Source organism: Taeniopygia guttata, chromosome 1 (assembly GCF_048771995.1).
Source record: "Taeniopygia guttata chromosome 1, bTaeGut7.mat, whole genome shotgun sequence".
NCBI lineage: Eukaryota > Metazoa > Chordata > Aves > Passeriformes > Estrildidae > Taeniopygia > Taeniopygia guttata.
Genome location: NC_133024.1, coordinates 38,385,387 through 38,407,786, shown reverse-complemented (window position 1 = coordinate 38,407,786; position 22,400 = coordinate 38,385,387). Strand labels below are relative to the sequence as shown.

At 41.6% G+C, this 22,400-nt stretch overlaps 1 protein-coding gene across 3 annotated transcripts in view; it reads left to right on the top strand.

Annotated features, from left to right (window-relative positions):
• MTMR2 (myotubularin related protein 2) overlaps positions 1-22,400 on the top strand; it is a 61,510-nt gene that overhangs the window by 18,264 nt on the left and 20,846 nt on the right. For 2 of the 3 annotated variants that reach the window (XM_030269632.4, XM_072927278.1), the window contains exons 2-5: positions 3,495-3,600; positions 18,324-18,399; positions 21,632-21,726; positions 21,898-22,008. In XM_030269632.4, the coding sequence (XP_030125492.1) occupies positions 3,495-3,600; positions 18,324-18,399; positions 21,632-21,726; positions 21,898-22,008 (388 nt within the window). The remainder of the gene's footprint in view (positions 1-3,494; positions 3,601-18,323; positions 18,400-21,631; positions 21,727-21,897; positions 22,009-22,400) is intronic. The other variant, XM_072927285.1, reaches the window with a different exon arrangement.

Genomic DNA, 22,400 nt, shown 5'->3' with positions numbered 1-22,400 from the left:
GGGACATTGGTGTGGGGAGCTTTTGAAAATCCACTTCTAAAATGCAAATGCTTTCCTTCTTTAACAGCCACTTGAAGCCAAGCGTGATCAATAAACACAAAACACTTTCAGAGCTCAGACATGCTGTGGATTATGGTTCTCCCCCTTTTTCCTTTTCTTTTTCTCCTGCATAATGCAGTTTGTCCCTTAGTTTGAAAGTGAAATTAATTAACAATTTCATAAAAATCTTTGGTTAACAATGATTAGATAATAGTTGCTTGTGTATTAAGCAGTCACTGGGATTGTATCTGGGCAGACAAGTAGTGTCAGCAGAAAAACTGGTGAAATTTTGATCCTTTTGTTAGCACTCTCCCTCCCTGGGAGCTGTTCAGAGCAAGTTAGACAGACAGCTCTTGGGAACTGTTTGGGTCTAGCTTGTCCTCGCTTTGGGGCAGAGACTAGCACACTCCACTAAACCTGTCCTGTCTTTCCAGCTCCCTTTTCTGTCTCTAAAGGGTGTTAAATTTTTGATGCAAATGTTTCTACCAGTAGGTTACTGTGATTTTGCTGTGGTTGCTTGATTGGGTAAGCTGTCCTGCATGGGGTACAGGGCCAGGTTAGCTGCTGGTGTGCCCTGGCTTAGGTACTTACACCTGTGCTAAAGCATTTGTAAACTCAGCAGAGCTGCTGACCTTTAAAATGCATTTAAATACACAAAAGTGTGGGCCGTGAAAGGGGAGGGAGCTAGAAGGCATGGCTTCTGGAGGCTTACCCTGAGCCTCTGGCTCCCCCGGCTGGAGCCGGGGTGGGGGAAGGCACAGCAGGGACCCAGGGACAGGAGGAGTCAGCCTTGTCACCCAATGATAATGGCATCTACAGTACCTTTGAGTACCTTAAAGTACACTCTGAGTACCATCATCTCCTTATAGGTTGCTGTACGCTAAACGGGTGCTGCTCTGTGGAATGATTAAATTAAGTGTTTAATTTTTTTTTTTTAACATGCTTCTAAAAATCAAGCTAATTAAATGGGTGCAAAGATGAGGGTGAAGACTGACCGTGCAGAAACCAGGCTGAAAGAAGTTTTAAGGGAACACATAAGGGGTCTGAGCTCATTTAAGAAGAGTAAAGTAAAAATGTGGTTTAGTGCTAAGCCTAATTTAGCATGCCTGCAGGCTGCTGTGCGCAAAGTGTTCTCAGCCTTCCTCATCATCTCCAGATACAGATTCTTTCCCTCTCTGTGTGCTGCATCTGATGATTTATATAGCCATGTAATGAATCCAATCAGCCTTGTTACCCAACAGAAGACTCTCTTCATGTTTATTAATAGTTTACAGCCCATGATCAGCAGATTGAGCCGTGCATCCCATGATTCCTGTCCAGCACAATGGAGATGGCAGGAATGTGCAGTCTGGGTCGAGAGGAGAGAGGAATGTGAGCAGCCCATCAGCAGCAGCAGACACTTTATATCAGTTTTGGTGTAATGTGAAACTATACACAGATACAGTGCTTATGTGAGGCCTTTTCATTCACAAGAATGGGAGGTTTTACAGATTTAGTTCTTGCTGTTTTAGTGTAAGATAATTTTCTGCTTGAACAGAGACTGTAGGGTGGCTGTGGCATGAGTTGTATGCACAAGTCCCTCTGGCCATCTGGAATTATGTGAGTTTACCTGGCAACCACAGGAGTTGAGCACATTGGAAAGCTGAGTGATTGGCTGTTGAACCTTGTACAACAAGTGCATTCAGTGGAATTGTGCTAATTGATTGGCACACCAGTGTAATTTATTTTAAAATAACTTTTTACTGTTCCTAAAGGTTCCATTTTGAAGTTTCTGCTTCATAGGATGAAAGAGATGCCAATGCTCCTTAATTCTTGAACAGACAGGACTAACTCCCAGCAAGAGCCCAATTTTTCTGTGGTCCTTTTTGTTTCTAACACTCCCTGTGCAATATTTTGCCAAACTCCAAAGAACAGAAATAAAAATGGAACATTTTGGCCTTTTGGTGGCTATTTATCAGCAGCAAAACAATTTTCAGACAATTACCAAATCTCCAGGCCCTTTGGAAGCTCAGATACAGCTATTTCTAGGTTGTCACATGTCTAATTAATATAAGTAGTAACAGTAATATTCCTGCTGGTATTCTGCTTTGGCCAAGGCTAGGCTTCCAAGTCTGATAGCTGATCCTTAGGAGTATCTTTACATCCAGCTAAAACCTTTGTGGGGTTGGTAAGAGTGTGGGAATTAATTAGCACAGGTAGTATTTATCACTGTACAGTGACTTCAGGGAGTAACATTGTACCGCATAGGATCTTTCTTTACAGTCATCTGGGGTTTTAAAAGCCTTAGTGTCAAATGCTAATTTTAAGCAATTAGGGTTCTAGGAGAGGTTGCAGCATAAAAATGCTGTAAAATATAAGCTTGTTTTAATTGTTTACAGCTGTATTAGGAAAACTGTATAGAAAAAGAAAAATTTTGTTTTGCTTTGTTATTCAGAGAACCGCATTTTATATCACCAGAGACGTGTGCTGGGAGAGTCTTTTTATTCTCCTCAGCTTTGTACGTGTCCTTGAAGAAGGAAAGTTGTGCGCGATGAAAAGAGTTTTAATTCTGAATTTCTTCCACCACTGTACAGCTGCAGTCGGGGCTGTGCTGGCGTGAGTTCAGGAGTCTGTCTGTTTTCATCCCCTTGCAGCACACTAATATCTCCCATCTGAAGGGCTGAAATGGAGGCCTTTAGTTTCTGTAATTTAGGATTTGATCCAGTGCTGAGGAAACTTCCCCATCCAACCATCCAGGAGGCAGTCTGACAGTCGCTCTCTCACCACCTGAGCTGGGACCAAAGCCCCTTTGCAGCTATGCACCCCATGCTCACAGACAGACCAAGTTTTGTTACCATCTCAACCCCACATTTCCCATAGCAGGGTCTCAGGTGACTCGATCCTTCAAACAACTTAATCTTGGTGCAATAAGTAAATAATAAAATAGCAGCTCAAGCTGGTGCCTCTGAGGAGGGACCCCAGACAAAGGAAACCCTGGGCTTTTATACCCTGTCAGTCTAAATGCAGGAATGTCTGGGGTCATTGGTTCCTGCCATCTCTGAGTGTCCTGTCACCTGCATGAGCCACAGGTCCCCTGGTCCTCCAGTGTGCTATGGGTTGGCAGTTCTGGCCTCTTGGCTCGGGCTCTCACCACGCACAGCTCAACCTGCAGCTCTACGGCAGCTGCTCACCCAGCTTGGGGCACTGAGTGTGTTCCTCTGCACAAGCTGGTGGTTGTGTTAATGTTGGCTCAGTCTGAGCCGAGTTTTAGTAATGAGTTGTGTATGCTTTGGTAATCCCTGGTAATGGCAAGTAGAACAGGTTCTTAAAGCACTGCTGAGGGCTGAGTAACTGAGAGTGGAAAGGGTAGGAACAGTGAAAAATGCCTGATATGACTGTAAGCAAGCGACTGGATTTGTCAGCTTTTGAACTTTCTTGAGCACAGTTTTGATATGCTCTGGTGTTTCTCTTTATAGTGCTTCCACGTCACAGTCGGACCATTCCACTCACACCAAATCTGCTTCTGCTTTGTCGTCTGACTCCATCTCCACCTCAGCAGACAACTTCTCTCCAGATTTAAGGGTATGTTTTGTCTTAAAAAAATTAAAAAATACAAAAATGTGACCTCCTTCAGAGAACATTTTGCTTCTGTGAGTTTGCTATGGTAAAATAATGTCAGCTTTCAGTAATGCCAGAATATATTTATCCAAATTACCGAAAGAACCTGAAGTCAAACAGGTGAAGTTGAAGTGTAATCTCTACCATATGGTGTCCTTCTTTATAAAGTTGTTTAATCTTGAAAAAGCTGACTCTGTAATCCTCACTTGGAGATGAATTTTCAAAGCCATCCATTTACTTTTCAGTGTTTTAAGTGAAATCCTCAACCTGTCCATTGTATATACTTTTTCTTCCTTATGTATGTATGTTATGTGTATGGGTGTATACACGAGGTGTTCAGTCTTGTTTTTAAGAACTGAGTCCTTGGAAATATCTTCTTTCAGAGAAAGATTTCAATCTCCAAGCTGATAAAAATAATCTTCTGTCACAGTGAATTGCTCTGACATAAAAAAGGTCCAAACAGGGCTCTTTTAAGTCTGCTATTAGATTAGTTAATTATAAATTCAGAGTTCTAGTTCGTTGTCACAGGAGTTTTGAAAGCTATCTGTATGTTCCTCCTATGAAACCAAGGGGTTTGTTGATATATCTTAGCTCTAAAAAGAAAAAAGTCCCTGGATATAAAACTGTTGGTACTGGTACATTGTGTTAACAACTTAGCATTTCTCATCTGTGGTTGAGAATCTTTGTAAAATGTAAACACAGTAAAATTGCATAAAAATCTCTTGAGTAGAAAGCTAATTCCTTTGACAACCATGATGATTTTTCATCCCGTGAGTGCTGTCTCAGCCATCCATAATTAGTAACAGAGAGTCCACCTGTTCATAAGTGACAAGTGTATGAATGTTTCCTTCTAAAAGGCAGCTTATTAGCCGATTTTAAGCTAAGATTTGGAAATTAATCAGTAGTTTATGTGCATTATATGATAGTTTGCGCCTTTTACCTATGGATACAAATATCTTCTGAACATGCCTGGGTACAGAAATTTGTAATGCGTCTGAAGTTTTCCCCTTGTGAAGTCAGGGTATTCAGTCACTCTAACATACAGAAAATACAGAAATTCTAACATTCAGAAATTTTTAGGCTGAGGCTAAGTGGCTTATTGATATGAATAAGATTGCAAATTCTGCTACAGTTCTAACTGTGTAATACTATGTTATATATAATATTATAAAAAATTAAATTTACTTTCTTAATTTTTTACTGAAGTTTGCATATGTGGAATTCTTTCTTCAGTTTTGATGTGCAACTCATCTTCTCACAGTTTTTGTGGCACTTGAGGACTACCTTTAGAAGTAGAGGACAAGCCAATATTTCCTTTTTAGAATTTAAGTTGTCTTTCTCTTCTGGTGGTTTAGATGGCTCAGCGTGTTTTCTTTGCAATCTTGATTGTGTCTTGTGACTCTTTCCTCCCTTTTGTCACCTTATCTGTGTAAACTGTCTGGGCAGGGATTCCAGCTCTCCTCAGCTTGTCTGGTTTCCCAGAGCCTCTGTACTCACTAGCAATCAAAACCAGTGTCCACAGAGGAACGCTCACTTAGCTGCATGAGAGATTTTTTTCAAGCAGAAGATGCCTATGTGCGTAATTTCATGCTGTGCCACAGTTTCTATAATATGCAGGAGTGGTTTCTTCACAGCCTGCCCACTTTTTTTATTTCTAAGCAATCTAAAGTTCTGCCTTGGTTGGAACAAATGCTGCTCCTCTTTCGTTTTAGAGTAGTATTTTCAGGAGAGATGGTAAAGCAGAAAATTACTTACTTATAATAGTGTCACTGCAGGCTAAGTGGGAGCACCTGCTTCTGCTGGCAAAAGGCTTCTTGCTCTTCACCTGCATCAACTCTGTGTGAACACAATTTGGCACGTGCTTTACCTGAAGCTTAGTCTTGCAGAGGTGGTGTGAGTGGCTGCAGTGCAGCTGTGTGTGGGGTCATTCCTTTGCACTCCAGTGGCTGCTTGTCAATGGTAGGCAGACCTGGGGAAAACGCATTCCCATGCTCCTACTTGTATGAGTATATAGGGAGAAAGGGACAGTTTCCACTGCTGCAGATTGACTTAATTCTCCTAGAGGAATTAGTTCATTCATCATTTCACTCCTCATTCCTGAGAGTGTCTTATGCTGGAGAGCAGTTCTTGGGGTCGGATGACCTGTTCTGTACCTGTGTACAGCCTGTCATGTTGGTATTGCCAGTGCAACTGCAGACCCAGCATCTGTCCTCTAATCATGACTATTGGTGCTGGTGTGTTATTGTTTCTTCCCTGGGCTTCCTCTTGCAGCCTGGTGCCAGCTCCCAAAGGGAACAGTTGTTGTGAGTGGTGGTCTTTCAGGTCTTAAGTCGAGGACAATGGACGTTCTTTCCCACGGCTTGTCATTCTTTGTCTGGTTTTCTTCGAATTGACATCTCTGTCATGTGACTGTTCCACAAGTTTTGAAAGTCAGTTCTGTGAAAGATTTTTTTAAGGTCCTGATTGTTTTTGCTAGTTTCTTTGAATCTTCTGAGATGTGGCCTTGCCTTGGATATTGCAGATGAGGCAGTACCATTAACTGATACAGTGGCTTGAGCACGTTCTCTACACCAGCTCTTTCTTTACACGCCTGAGCAACTTGTGCAGCTTTCATTGGCACAAGGCAGCATGAACTCCCAAGTGTCACTTGGATTTGAGTACTCAGGTACTGAGGTTTGAGCTAAGCATGTCACTACTGTAAGACAAAAAGAGGTCCCACGTTGTTCCTGAAAGAATGTAAGAGAACAAGCCCTGAAGAGGGAACTGATGCATTTTGTGGTAACTCTGTGGTATGGGTGGCAAGTGCCTGGGCTATGCAATGTTCTCACAGGAAGGTGTTGCATCAGTTATCTTTAAGAGGCTGAAAATAAGCTTTTCAAGATTTTCATGTGGATATGCCAGTTATGGGATTATTCTCTTGTTGTGTGTTTAAATTTTTCCTGCTAGAGTGAATTGCTACGTGGATTCATCATCACTCCTACCTCTATTTGGTCTCTACCTCTGCTTGTGCATTGGCTCTAATTTAGGGATTAAATTTCTGTGACGATGGAAAAACACTTTCTGATAGCTACAATTAGCACTGTCTTTTTCTGTGGGGAATTTTTAGAAGAATAGTAGGCGTCCATTGGGAGGAGGGAACCAGAGGAAGGACCCACCTAATTTCTTGCAGTCTGTGCCTGCAGTTTTCTTTTGGAGTGCAATTATCACTCTGTGTGTGCACGCAGATGTGTCTAACGAGGTAAATGAGACAACCACTAGGGATTCCTGCTGAATGCATGTGCAGTATTTTTCCTAAATCTTTCTCCAAAGTATTTAATAACAACCTTTATGAAGTTTTTTTTTTTTTTCTTTTAATGTATATTGAGCATGTCGGTATCTGGAACTGAGATTAAATTGCCTTTCCAGTAGAAAGTTTACAGAATTTTCACTTCATATACTAACTCTAAATAACTTTTGGCTGGTTCAGTTAGTTTCATAGGGAAGAAAAAAAAAAAAAAAAGAAAAAAGCCAACAAACCAAAACCCCAACAGAAAAACAACAAAGCACTCTTGGGTTCTCCTTCCACCCCCTTCATGATCTTAAATCTAAAGCTGTTTAGAATTGATTTAGTGTATATATATCTTGGAGGGATTTTTAGCAAACACACTGCCATATGTTTTAACATAAGTTATAGGTCAGGCAAGAACAGAATTTAAGTAGTTGGAAGTGAAAATGGAGTTGGAAATCCATAGATACCTTGTAATTTGGGTTGAGATGTTAAAAACACCATAAAGCCAACTTTGCCAAAGGGATTGGAGTGTATAAATAGCTGTTACAGATCTGAGAAATTGGTGGTTTATAAAATACAGTGAGTTTCTTGCTCCTAAATCCTGTAGGCAATATTTTCTCCTGTGCATATGAGGAGGTGTGTCTGTGCATTTTATAGTACGTAAGTCTTCTTGCTGATGCTCTATCTTCTTTCAGTAGGGATTTTCATTTTTAGGTAGCTGTTGCTTTATAGGATAATGCCTGAAGTTTACCATGTTGAAAGCTTTGGAGTAGCCCTTATAAAAGGCTTGTATCCTGTTCATTTGCAGTTGAGAAGCCGTGGATATGGCCCTAGAGCCTGCTGCCACTTTTCTTGAGAACAGTACCGTTGCCTGATAATTTGTTAAGGCCTATTATGTTTGCTTTTGGATTATATGCAGTAAAGGCTTAAACGAAAGGATAGATATTCAAATGTTGTTTTCTTTATATTGCTTCTTGCACCTAGAAAGAAGGAAACTACAGCAGATCTGTGTCACCTGCTTAGTTGTGCAGCCTTCAGAAAAAGTGGTTTAAATCTTTGCTGTTAGCATTGCTGTTACGACCACTAAGCCATTCTCCCCTTTGAGGGCAACAATGAGATCCACAATTCCCGATACTCCTCTGAAGTCCAGACAAAATACTGTACAAGCATATCACCATTCATGACTGTTTGCTCCCTACGTAATGATTTTCTTCTTTAATATGTGAGGAATTGGTGGATTCACAGTAAATAGGTTTATGCATGAGGTGCGAGAATATTATTGTAGCATTCCCAGGACTTGAAGGTTAGAGATGGGAAGAAACAGAGTGGCTTGTAACTTTAATTTGTTATTTATTATGTGTATGGTTAGAGACTGTAGACAAGCCCATGTGGTTTATTTTGTAAGATACATAACTGGTGCATGACAAAAGGTATATGAAGGAGTATTTCCTTCCAAGACAGTAAATGGATACTGTTGCTGTCTCCTTAGGTTTCCTGGATTAAATCTGTTTGGGCAAGTCTGTATTGAAGCTAGCCAACCACAATTCCTTTATGCTCAGTAGAAGGACATAGATCATTTATGATCTGATCTATATCAGCTTTAAGGATCTGCCCATCTTAGGTGAGAATGTCATGGAGTTGAGCTAGAGAAGTCCTTGGCACAGATGGTGGGTACATACTTTGGGGGGCAGCAAGTGATTTCTGTGGATCCCTTTAACTGGGCTCAAGTAAAGGTGCAGTTTTATCTCTTTTGAGGACCTAATGTGTTTCTCTTCTGACTGTGTATCTCCAGATATAGCCTATATTCTCTTTTGAGTGCAGTATCTCCAGATATAGCCTTCTAAAACTGAGGTAAATCCTGTCCCTCAGATGATATTGGGCAGGATTAATTGAAATGCCAGTCAATGACTTTGCCACCTTTGCTTTACTCTAGCTTTAATGCAAAGTAGCTTAGACTAGTTTTATGTAGAACACATATATTGTTAGTAGAAAAACATATTGAAGAAAGATGTGATTTCCCCCCCCCCCCACCCCCCATCCTTTGCTGTAAATCACTAAAACTAGCCTCAGTGAGCTTTTCCATTACTATCTCCCTGCCAATGCAGGAAGTATGTCAGGCTTTGGTTATGTGTAACACATGTTCAACAAGAGCTGGGTTTAGAGAGTGACATAACGTTTTAAACTCTAAGCACTCATTTAAGCAATGTTTTTCAGTTTTGATTTTAAGGGACTTTTCAGTCAGTGAGTGATGCTGGCTTGGAAGCACTAAATCATGACAAAATCTCTGCCTAAGCTCCTCCATGGTATTTGAAGACCTTCAGCCCTGCCAGTCAGCTCCGTGATAATATATGGAGATAAATATTCCTGTTTCAGACTAGCCCTTGACTCTTTGCATGGGAGTGCCTGTAAGCAGCCTTGTTCATAGCAAATGCAAAGATGTCTTCTGTGTTGGGAGCCTTCCTTCCCGGTGCCCTGGGCTGTGACTGCTATTAAGTTACAGACTGTATTGCGCAAGCCACCAGATGGTGAAGGTAATTGACCTGTGGTCACAAAACACTTGGCTACATGTGAGCTGGTGATGCAGCAGTGAAATTGAATAAACTATTCATCTTCTTACTGTCACTGTGTGAAGACTTGACGGTGTAGTTCTCTGCATCATTGTATGGCTCCCTTCTCACATGGAGGTGCACTTCACGTTTTCGTGTCTCTGTACAGGAGTAGAAGCTATGCAGGCAGAAGTGGCCTTTACCTGACTTGCCAGTAGTATTTCCATAGGTCCCTTTGTACACGGGGATGAAGTCCAGGGGCCAAATCCAAGAACAGGCAGTGCTTTATGCTATCAAAGGTGTCAAACAGAGGGACTTAAAGAGCAGTGAAGGAGAAGTAAGGAAGTCTTACAGGGAAACATAGTTTAACTATCCCTAAATTCTGATTTTGACCATAGAAATTGCGTGTGTTTGCCTGGGGAAAATGGGCTTCCTTTCTTTCCAGCATTAAGCTGTTGATGAACAAAGGCACAAAGGACTGGTTCTGGAGAATGAATGATGCTCTTGTCCATAAACATGGTCATACCAGGACAGCCCTGTCAGTGACTGGAATTTAGCCCCTGTCATTGCCACATTTTTCAAGGACTCCAGTTTATAGTAAGTGCTGCATATTTCATAAGAATTATAGGAATTTTCCTTTTAAAATATCCCAAGAGATGGAAAATCTTGGTGCCCTCCTTGCGCCTCCCCAGTAAGTCCTTTTTTGCAATTCCCCCTTTCAAGAAAACAAACCCACAGAATAGCCAACCTCTGGTTTGAAAAATATTGATTTCATGCAAATTAGATAGGGGAAAAAGCCAGATGCAGTCAGTTTTCTGTCTCCTTTACATGGAAATAATACTCCCTAAGTGCTCATCTAGTTAGAAAAGAGCAAAGACAGCAAACATTGCTATTTTTCATATATAGACGTACCTAAATGCTTGAATATGGAGTAACGCACAGTGAAAGAAATCTCTGGAAGCATTTATGATTGCCATCTATTAGGAATGGAAAGCTAAGGAGAATGAGCAAATGGCCTTCATATGTTCTCAAAAATATTTTCATCTCTTCCTAATCGACTGCCATATTTTTACTAGCTACACAGTGCAAGAATTTTCTTTCTGTTGAGTAAAACCAGGTAAGAGGTGGCTTCCCCCCCTGCCCCCTGTTAGTTATAGTTTTGTAAACTGAAGGACAGATCAGGCAGGAATGAACAAGCATGGTATTTAAAAGGAGTACATGGATTTGTGATTGCATGCAGTGCCTGCCAAGATTTGATTGTCTGTAGATGTTTTTGCACAGAATGAAACATTTTTGTTCCCTTCTGTATGATTGTTTGCTTCTTATAAATATATAATTATCTGTCTCAAACTCAAATGTGAAATTCTTAGTAACAGAGGTAGTATTCTGTGACTTATTTTAGTTGGTAGAATTTATAACTCTGTTTTTGGTCAGAGTGTTTTTCTATCACTTAAGACTGTTGATATGAAATTCACTGAACTACATTAATGGTTTTCTTGAAACTTTTAATCTTCTTTTTGCATTTAAGTTGTTTGCTAAACAAAATTCAGTAAAAATAAAGGATAGAGCCAAGCTAATGGGATGTCCAAAGTTTTTGAGCAGCCTGTGGAGAACAGAGGGGTTGTGGTTTGAGATGTATGTGGAACCCTTGGCAGTGAAGAAGGTTCTGTATTAAAAAAATGTTGGACTTGTCTGAATAGATAATATCTGAACCTTCTGTGCCAGGGAGTGTTGCTGAGTTGAGTCAATGACGACTTTCTGTCAGAGCCTAATGAGAGAATTGTCTTGAGGCACCAAGCCATACAAACTTGAAGAGACAAGCCAGCCGTGGTTGAACGAGTGGCCCTCAACAATGTGCTCCTTTGAGCTTCTAAGCTTTGCCTTGTAGCTGTGCAGCGAGGGCCCAGGAGATTCACCAGCCCAGGGAAGCCAGAGAGGCTGTTCTTTGTCACTGGACATTCGGGTCTGAGTGGAGAAGAACATCGTGGAAAAAACAAAGCAGAAAACCCCAGGGAAACACTACATGGTGGCTGCTTCCTCCTGCAGAAGAGTCTCTTTATATTACTTTAGGGACTGTATTTCTTTTTTTTAAATACAATAATCTTCAGCTTCTTTTTAAAGATTTTCAGGACTGTGGTAAGTAAGCAAGTGATTTCTCAAGCATTTTTATGCTTTCTCAAAACATATATGGTAGGCAGAGATCACAGTTCGTGATTTGTTTTTTTTTAGTTGTGTCAGGAAGGAGTAGCTAAAAGGCAGTTGCAGTGTACTTTGTATGTTATTACTGTCTTTAGAGTAGTGTAATACGTGATCTGTTGTCAGAACATTTTTTGATAACTTAAGTTCTTCTTGTGGTTTTTTGTTTTTTTTTTTTTTTTTTTTTTTGTTTTTACCAAGCTAGGAGGCTGCTGCCTTTGGCCAAGTGCTCTCTTAGGAGCTGAATGGGTTTGATATGGTCTTTGGGCTGTATATTTGATTCTTTGTGTACTCTTCTGAAGTGATCCGTGTGTCCATGATGTTTTGTCTTTCCCCCTTTGAACTTTTAATATCCCAAAGGAATAAGACATAAAGCATTTCTCTGCAATTAATATCTTGCAGCTCTGAATGTGTCTAACATAGTTTTTCAATCCATCTGGTCATAATCCTCAGAAAAGTCCCGTGCCTCAGTCAAGCAGAGATATTTCTGTTCTTTCCCATAGTCTTTCTGCTGTGGTATTCTTAATGATTCAAAAATAATCAACAAAGTCCATTTACTTGCTTGATTTATTTTTATTGCATTTCCAGTAGGATTCTTAGCACACAAATCTTCTCCAAGTACACTTGAAATAGCCATAAATGGCAGCTGAAATTCTCCTCAAAGTAGTGCAGTGTTTGCAGTCAAGTAAGCATGACTTCTGTTCCACAGTCCTGATGGTTGAGCACTGAGAAGACAAAAGCACCTTAGCACTAAAATGCTAGGAAAAATGTGCCTTTTTTTCTGTTGTAAGAAATGTTTCATTTAGAGAAGAAACCTATCCACCTGTGAAAAACTGTTCTTAAGAAGCATACTCATCTTGTTTCTGCACAGATATGTGTTGGTTTTACAGCTTCTGTCAATGTCAGCTGGACAGAATTTAAATGCTGTGGAGATTTTTTTCCTGGCATGAATGGAAAGAGCTTCTCTATCTGTTTTGTTTCAGACCTTTTTGCACCATCATTGGAATAATGATAAATTTGGATGCATCTGCCATAGTGGCACTGTAATTCGTTGATTGACTGATGGAAACAGCCATGAAAGAGAAAAGGGATGGAGTGGTAGAGCAATCAGGGGAAGGAATAGGTGAATATGGTTTGAGACCCCCACAAAAGGTGTTTAAAGCAGAGAAGCATTAGTTATATACGTGCATATGTTTTGCTGTTAATTTACAACCAAAATTAATAAATTAATCAAATATGTAAAAGTAATCCTATGGTTGAGTCTTTGCAGAAAGGCTGATTTCCCTTATGTGGTTCTTTGTCACAGCAGACAAGAGCCAGCCCTGACACAAAACCTGTCTTTTTTACCTCAGCTAAGACAACCTGTCTTACAAGCTTTGGAAATGAAACAGGACTGTGTGGCTGGAACAAAAGCAGTTCCCAGCTTGGAGAGCTTGTCTTCTCAGTAGATGGAGCAGACATGGTTTTGGGGAAAGGAGTAATACAGAAGCAAGGTGTTCATGCTGTTGGATTGAACGTGTCGAACCAGTGCTGTGTCTTTATGCTCAACAACTCTGTTCAAAATGTGCAAAGTGACTTGGAGTGTGTAGGAGGTTACCAAGGAGAGATTAACTCGGAGGAAAGGAAAAAAAAATTACAAAAAAGGGTACATTTTAATACTGTCTAAGCCAAAAAAGATTCCTTTTGCTCATTTTTATTGTGATTCAGGATAGAAGAATCTCTGCGGGCTTGGGAAAACTGTTACACAACAATTCGGTACCACAAACCTCTCTCCCCTTAAGCTGCATGAAGCTGAACGATCTGACCTTTGTGGGTTTCAGGACTCAAACATTCAGGAGAAGGTTTCAAAAGAATAACTGGTAAATGCCTAGGAGAGACCTCAGCTGCTCTCCTCATGCATCTTTGTTATCAGGAGGTTTGTGCAGTGTCCAGGGATAAAATGACTCTTTCCCTGATTGGTTCAAGCTGCTCCCTCTCTCCTGCCCAGGTTTTGCTTGCCTTCACTCCTGCAGTCACACTCTAAGCTAGTCCTAGCAAAATTATCCAGGTTATGGAAAAACTTCCATTATAAAAGTCATAAAGTGGACCCTGGGCATCTTGACTGAGCTAGACACTGAAGCAATGACAGCAATGGCAGGGAGGGTAGGAGGAGGCAGTCCTGGCTGGCCTCAGCCAGTGCAGGGTGGGGGCTGTCAGCCAGGCTGTGCAGCAGCACTGGTAAGCAATCGCCTCACCAGGCAGTACAGCGGGGAAAGCACATCAGCTGCTTTGTTCACAGCAAACCCTGAATTTAGAGTGTCATGTCCCCTCTCAGGTCTTTCTAGAACAGTGTTCAGTGGTGCACAGACCTCTAAGACCCTGTGCATAGAGTGTGCTTGCAATTCAGCTCTGTACCACCCTGGATGACTGCAGCTGCTCAGGATGAGCTGTGTGCACGAGTTGTGCAGGAACATCATCCAGGAGAGGAATTTTTGTAGCAGTATGCTGGCTGCTGTGTTAGGAGGCAATGTGAACATGTGGTTGGAGAGACTTGCCAGAACTACAGTACTCTGAATTGCAGCAGTCTTACCTTTCTAGCAGGTCCTAAATCTCTTTCCCTGACCCCATAACACGCAAGCAAAGAAGACGATTTTGTCGCTCAGATCTGGAGGTTGCCTCAACAAAACAGCAGTTTCCCTGTCTTGGGGGGCAGTAGTTGGAAGGGCATGAGAGAGCTCTGCACCTTCAGCTGGGGGTGACTGCTAGAGCTTACACAAGGTGGGATCCTGGAGTAGAGAAGTGGTTGTTGAATGTAGCAGCGTGGGTTTGTTCTGCCAAGTTGCTGCTTGAGCAGAGGACAAAGGTAGGTGGTAGCATGAAGTTCTCACACCCTCTGAGCTGAGCCAGGATGTGTGTTTAGGTTCTAAGGTACTCCCATTCTCAGACTCTTACAGAGCTGTTTCATCTAGAGAGAGAGCTGCTGACAGGTGGGATGGGTACATGATGTTACTCGGTAAAAGAAGACAGAAATAAAAGCTGTTCTGGTGTATAAGAGGACTTCATTACTCCACAGATTCACTTACAAGCATAACATCTTCATGAGGAAAAGATAATGAAGACCTTGTTCGACTTTGAGGCAAGGGAGAATATTCCACTGGTTTTTGGTCAGTGTATTGGTTTCTTACAGAAACCATCTTAGTAATGATTATGACAGAAAGAGCCCTGTGTGGTCCTATACCTAAGTTATTGTGGTCATTGTGGTCCTATTCCTAAGTAATAATGATTTGCCCAGCTCTGGGTTTATTCTTCATTGCAGATCTCTAAGAATTCTTTGTTTTTACTCCCACTGAACAATTTCAAAGGCTGAAGCTCACGGAGGTGGCACATTTCAGCTGCAGGCATGTGTGGTACCTGCCTCAGTAGCATTTATGTGTCAGCAGCTACTGTCCCCGTTCTGCAGCCAGGCTGCTGCAGTCATGTCCCTGGCTCCCTTCCCCGCTTCCTCGCCTTACTGATGCTCTTAATTTATAAGGTTTGCAGAGGGCTAAATTTGGGCCCAAGAGTGCTATTTTTAGAGTCTTGAAAATAGGCTAATGTACAAAAAAAGATTTTTCTCACAGTTTAATGAACCATTTTTGGATTTTGAGGGGGAGAGGAGGATTGGCAGTAAGATGGAAGGGCTTTTCATGTCATCTTCTTAGTCATATAAGGCGCAAAGGGTCCATTTATGACACTGACGTAATCTCAGAGCTTCATGTGCATTGTCCCATACCATTCTTTCCCCTTGATCTGTTTCCAAAATTCTTCTCTTATCCACCCACTTTTCTTGCCTGCTGGTGGCCCCTGTCTTTGGCTGGTGCTGCGGATATCTTTTCCTGCCTGCTGCCTGCATTTTCAGCCCCACACAGATTGTATTTCTCTGAATCACTTTTAAAGAGTCATTGATGGAGGTGGGTTTCAGGAAAATGCCTACTATTCATTTCTTGATTTCTGCATGGTTGGGTTTCAAGTGCCAATGGTCCAACTATAGGCTCATTCAAAATCTACTGCTGAGCATACAGTGCATAGACTGGCACAACAGAGAAGTGTTTGTCCTGGGCTTTCTGACCATGTTTGTCTCAGCCTCATGGAAAGGATGATGGTTGTCCAGGGGTTATGTGCTTGCGCCTTTGACATCACCACGGAGTCAGTGCTTTGTTACCTGAAATAGGTACTGTCCTGAAGTCACTTGAGGGGTGGTGAAAATGAGTTCACTCCTCAAGACTGTAGCAAAAAAACCCGAAAATAATAATAGAGGAGGCAAGGAGGCTGACCTTGATGTGCTGTGCTTCCAGGAAGCCAGCTGTCTGCTGCCCTTTGTTGAAGTGAGCACAGGTTTGGACTGCTAACCCTTTCCTCTGATCCTGGGGACATTTCAGAGAAGTGTGAGTGAGCAGATGGATTTTATTAGACTTAGAAGAGACACTTCTTAAATTGCAAACACTTTCAACCTTGTCTTTAGAGAATGATGTTGACATGGAGGTCCTTGTCTTTCATACTGCTAGTATGTTCCCTCCTTCTCTCCCCCACTTGCAGAACAGGATTTAAAACCCACCTGAGAACTACCCACCTCTGCCACCTCAGCAGATGTTTGTCATACCGAGTGCTTTCTATGTGTCTTACCTCATATTTGTTTTGGCCTGAGATACAACCCAGTCCCCCCAGTGTTTACTGCTGGACGTGCTCCCGCTGACATCTGCAGGAGGGCAGTGAGTCCAGCTGTTGACCCGAGTGATCCTGGCAGCAGCAGCTGCCTGCGTGGGGTACAGACCTTCTCAAAGAAGCAGTGATCATGTTCTGAATGCAGAGTGTATTTTCATTAATGTCCCTCCAAGATAAAAGGCCAAAAAGATGACCACCACTTAAGGGGTAATTAGCCAGAAGCTTCCATCTCATTTATCATAATCCAGATGTTATTCTGCTAATTTCAGGGCTGTTACTCAAGCGCAAAATTGGACACACAGGAGTTGAGAGTGGGTCTACATCACAGGCTTTTGTCAGAGAGGCCCTCAGCCAGGGCTTTGATGGGGTGTGTGATCTTTGGCCAACACAGCTGTGCTGACAAGAAGTCCTCAGCATCGATTTCTGCTCATTATACCAGCAAAGCCTTATTTTTACTGATGTTGCTGATGTGGGGGAAGAGAAGCTTCCCAGCAAGTTGCTGCCAGTGTGAGTTCTGTCAATGCTGACCTCTCCTTACTCATCCTGTGGACCCCAGCCCAGCTGCTCTGGCAGCTTCCCTGATAAGACCTGATCTAAGTGGGTGCAGTTTGGAGATTTCTGTTAGGAAGCCAGGACTGTACTTGCTTTTATTATTATTTTTTTTTCTAAGAGTCTTTTGCATGCATTTTTAAAAATGTACATCTTGTTCTCAAGAAGGCTTTGATCTTGTTAATCTTTTCATCTATGCATCAATCTGTTGTGTGAAAATGCTGGAATGTGCTCTTATTGTGGCAAGGGCTTTCTTTAGGTTTGTTTCCAATTTTTTTTGCATAGTTTAGGGAATTTTTCTTCCCTGAGGCTCTCCCTCTGGCTTGATCCTACATGAAAGTTGACCACAGACGTGTCAGGTTCTAGAATGCTACTTTAGGCGATGTCTTTGAATTTTCTTTGCAGGGATTTCCTGATACTAAATTGAAGCAATTCTTTTTCTCTTTCCTTGTATTATGATAAAAAAACCATTTTGGGCAAGCCTGCACATTCAGCTGTAAGCAGCAATGAGCTCCCTCTGCCTGTCTTTACCAGGTGGGACACAGGACAACCTTGAACTCAAAGTTTTGTGGTTGCTATAGCATGAAGCAGAGTCTGGACTAACTTACCTGCTCTCTGTGTTAAGAAGTTGAGCAAACTGTACTGCTGATGTTGTGGTCATTTGTCCAGTTTGAGGCATGGACAACATGATTAAATCCATATACATTTGGCCACACAGACTTAGCCTTAATCTTGATCATTTATATTTGCATTTCTCTCCTACTTCTTATAGAGTTAGACCTTAGGTTATGCTTTCCTCATTACAGTCATGCTTTCCTAAAATGTCCATCTGCCCATGATAACAGCTGTTCTTGTGAAAACCTTTGTGTAAATGCAGTCATAGGTCCGAGAAGTCATGCTCTGTGGTATCATATGAACGTGGAGAAGGGGTCGTTAGTCAGAAAAAAAAAAAAAAAAACCCAAACAAAAAAAACCCCACAACTATACCTCCTCTATTTGCCTGTCAAAATAGTACCTTTGTAACTGAGCCAAGTCAGGACTTTTGCAGTTGTGGGACTCTCACTGGGCACAGTGGAGTGACCAAGGTGTCCTTTTCAGTTTTCCTCAGTGTAAACTAGAAATTGCTCTGCTGAATAGTTGATGTCATTATGGTAATTGCTGAGCACTTCAACTGGGAAAGGAACTGATTCCTTTGGCTCTGTCCATAACTGTGAGGGGAATTTGACTTGTGAAGGTGGCCTGGGCAAGAGAAGGCTGATGCATGAAAGGACACCTGGGAAGTGTGCTGCCAAAGTACAGAGCCTGGGGTTGACCTCTGAAGGGACCCTAGGCAGTATTTTAAGATCTTTGAGTATTTGTTGTCCTTGATATGGTTGACCTGTAAGTGTAAACTTCTTGGTTTATGAAAACATAATGAATTTGTGTTTGTACTTGTATCTTTTGCCTAGGTCCTGAGGGAGGCTAATAAATTGGCTGAAATGGAAGAGCCACCTTTGCTGCCTGGGGAAACCATTAAAGACATGGGTATGTGAAGAGAAAATTCCTTATTGTTTGCTGACAAACAGTAGAATATCCATACAGCAAAATATCTTGGCAGTCACTGACCAACAAGAGCACATTGCAGACGTTTTGGGAAGCATGATCAGGTTGTTTCATTAATTTTCATTAACTGAGCTATTGCACACCACATGTGTCTTCTTTTAACACATAGCAAGTACAAAGCAATTCAACTCTCTTACCATGAGTGATGGGATGTGAGTTGTACAGCTCTGCAGTTGCTGCCCCGTGAAAGGACATGGATCAACTCTTGCAGTTTGTCCTTGCCACAGGGTGACTTCCTAGGCTGACACAGCACAATTATGTGTCAAATCTCTGGCATGGGCTTTAGGAAAGGATACAGTGCTTTTGCAGGGAATTTACTGTGATGAGGTTTTTATTTTTTCATCCAGGCGTTCATACATGCATCAGATTTGCTGATTCTCTCCATTCTGAAGGCTTGAGTAAGCCTCTTGATTAATTTTCTGCAAAAAAATTTCCATTTACTTTTTTAACATGTTTCCTTCCTCTTAAAATGGTAAGGAAGAGTGCAACTTCAATCCTAAACATAAAAAATCAAAAAATGAAAACTAAAAATACTTCACAAAAGAAAAATGCACTCATCAACAGCAATATAAAAACAAGCAAGAAAACCTCCAAACAACCCACCTCCATAAATAATTTTTTCTCAACTTCTTTCCTCAGAGCCCTGAGGACTTTGAACTCATATTCCAGCCATACACTGCAGACTGATATCTAACTCACTCCACAGATGCTATTAGCTCTGACAGTGAGGCAGTATTTTGAAGGGTTCCTAGGGAATGGTTTAAGAGGTCAGAGTTACCAGTGTTTTATCTGTTGGCAAATGGTGTGATGAGCACTTAAATCTCTAAGACTGGGTTACTTTTGGAGTAGCCCAGACAGCAGCTGCCTGTTCCAGCAAGAAGCTAAAGGCAGCAAAAAGGAAATCTTTGTTATTCATCAGCAATAATTGTTTCCTGTTAAAAGTGTTAAGAAAGGCAAATGTAATTCTCCTTGTATTTTACAAGGAAGGGAAGAAAAAATATTTTCAGCCAACCCAATAATCTAGAGTAAGATTGGCCTGTAAAAGACAGGAATTCCACAAGCAGGGGAATTAGTAAATCTGGTTTCCCGTTTCTTTCTCCCATATGTATTCTCTTATACGTACCAAAGGCTGAGCTCATTAGGCTTTCCCGTGGTGATAGCACCACTACAACCTCTCTATTATACCTGGCATTCATTCTCACAAACAGTGAAGCACTTTAATGCCTTGGAGATCCCTGTTTATCAAGTAGAGACTGCTGAAATCATACAGCTATGGCAGGGTTAAGGTCAGACAAGCCATGTGTGTAGGTACGTTTGTACATGCGCAGTGTAATTAGGTAAAATTGTTTCCTTAGGAAACCAGGCTAATAAAATGCAAATGTGAAAGGTGGTGTGGCTTACAAGCTGGCAAGGCCAATGTTTGAGATCGTGCCTGGGGTTCCTTACCTGGAAAACATTTTTCTAGCACCTTTCCTCTTTACCCAGAAATCCTGTTCCTTTTCAGATGTAAATGCACGCTTTTCTTATTAGTGGATTTTGCTGGGGTTTTTTTAAGCATTTCAAAATTACATTTTGAATAATGGGAACTCCAGTGGAAAAACTAGGCAGGCTGCCCTCACCCTTATTATGCTTCCTGAGTCTGCTTTCAAACCTCTGTCAAACCAGCCTTTGAAAAGAAGTGATTAATAATCAGACACTAATGAAACACTTGGTTTAATTAGAAATGGCTATAAGCATTTTGTGTTTAATTATCCTTCAAACAAATGCATGTAAATTTATATAAACAAATAATGGAATTACTAGCATGTTTTTTTACAGATACGTATATATATTTTTTTTTTAACCAGATATTGTGTGCTGCCTATTTTGCTCCAAATTAGTCACTCCTGATATTTTAAGGATCTTTCTCCACATCCAGATCTCGAGAGTCGATGAAGACAATACAGAAGCAGAGCTGACTTGAGGATGATTTAGTTATATGAGTTGCCAGTGCCCTGGAATAAGGCACACTTCTTCTCTCTCCCCCTCCAGGCTAAATCTCATGGGATCAAGGTGGAAGAAATTTAGGTTCCCATTCTGAGACCGCAGTAGCCTCACACCTCATGTTCATGGTGCTGTCTCCTGGGTGGGAGGCGAACTGTCCTCCTGACACAGCCCTTGCAAAATGGGTTCCCTAGGGCTTGGAGGCTTGAGGTTATTAAGATGATCCAGAGAGTTTTTTCACGGGTCTGGTAGCTCAGTGGGTCTCCTCTATGTTTTTGAGGGGTGTCATTACTTGGTGATAGTGTAAACCATTGCCACGACACAGCCAGACAACTGCTTCAGTGGCAGAAGACATGATAGGCAGCAGAGGTGGGGAGGCAAGAACTTAAATCTTGGCATTTTTAATTGATATAAAACAGAAGGGCAGTTAGAGGTGTTTGCTGTGGAAAGCCAGCAGCACCTCTTGCCTTTTGCTGGAGCAAGTGAGAAATGTTTGAGGCCTTTTAAGAAGGGGACTGTTTTGAGTCACCGTCACTCAGGCTGAAAAATAATTGAATTGTGCAGAGTAACCTGATCGCTGACTTCAGACCTAAGATCACCGGCAGCTGGCTGTTACACAGAGTCATGGCTCCTGCAAATCACTGTAGCTCTGCTGGCTTTTAGCATGAGGGCCTTCATCCCAGGGCTGACTCCACGTGCAAAGGCATACAGAAGGACCAAGCATCCTAAAAACCACATGTAAGAGAACTGCTTTCTCCTGCCCCTGGTGGCACAAACCATCTTGGACACAGATTTTAGCTTTTATGCAGAATTGTTGTCAGCTTCAAATGTGTGCATCCGGGCACAAGTGGTCTCTTTTCATGCATGATTTTCTCAGCTACTGGCAGTAAGAGCAAACAGTTTGCACCAAACACTGGCCTGTTGACAGGGGTAGCAGTTTTGTTCAAATATAGGATGCTGGGTGATGGTACTGTCTCTACCCAAGCTCTTACTTTCTCCACAGAACTGAAACTTGCAAGTTAGCTCTAGGCTAGAACCACAGATTAAGCTTGTTTTAATTTCATGATCTGCAAGGTAGAGCCCACAAATACTGTTGCTGGCATAATTTTTCTCCCATAAATTAACTGTGAAATTAACAACTTCTTATTTTCTTTTATTTTTTTTTCCTAAGCTAAGGATGTTACTTACATCTGCCCCTTCACTGGAGCAATCAGAGGAACCCTTACTGTTACCAATTATAGACTGTATTTTAAAAGCATGGAACGGGTAAGCTTTTGGAATAATCTGCTTTTGCTACCTTTTGAATCTTTAGACCTACGTGTTGTTTGAGACTATTTCTGTGTGAAATGTGGCTATATGTTTGGGAATATAAGGGAGCAGGAGCTGGGGATTATTCCCCCTCCCCTTTTTAAACTCACAAATTTCAACTGTCTACAGGACCCTCCTTTTGTCCTAGATGCATCTTTAGGTGTAATCAACAGAGTGGAGAAAATTGGAGGTGCTTCCAGTCGCGGTGAAAATTCATACGGGCTGGAGATTGTGTGCAAGGTAAACTTTTATCTGTGTTTTACAGCAGGGGAAGGGGAACATATATGTTTAAAGGTTGTCTCTGTGGTACTGTAGGAAGTTCTGCAAAATGTTTGTCAGTATGACTTCACAGGTGTCAGAAACCATGATTTTAAAAGTACTTTTCTGTATTCTCCAGCTCCACTCATTTGTAAAGAGGTCCAAACCTTTTTTTAGGCTTTGTGCTGGGCAATGGCTTTTCTTCATCATTGAAATATAGCCCTGCATCCTCATTTCTCAGGGTTGCCCACCAGACTTATTCTAGGTAGACTCCAGTTACTGTGGAATTCAGTAGACCTTTCACTCATTTGCATTTCAAGAGCAAGGAAGGGGCACATTTCTCCCCTAAATCATTAGTTCATGTCCACCTGCTG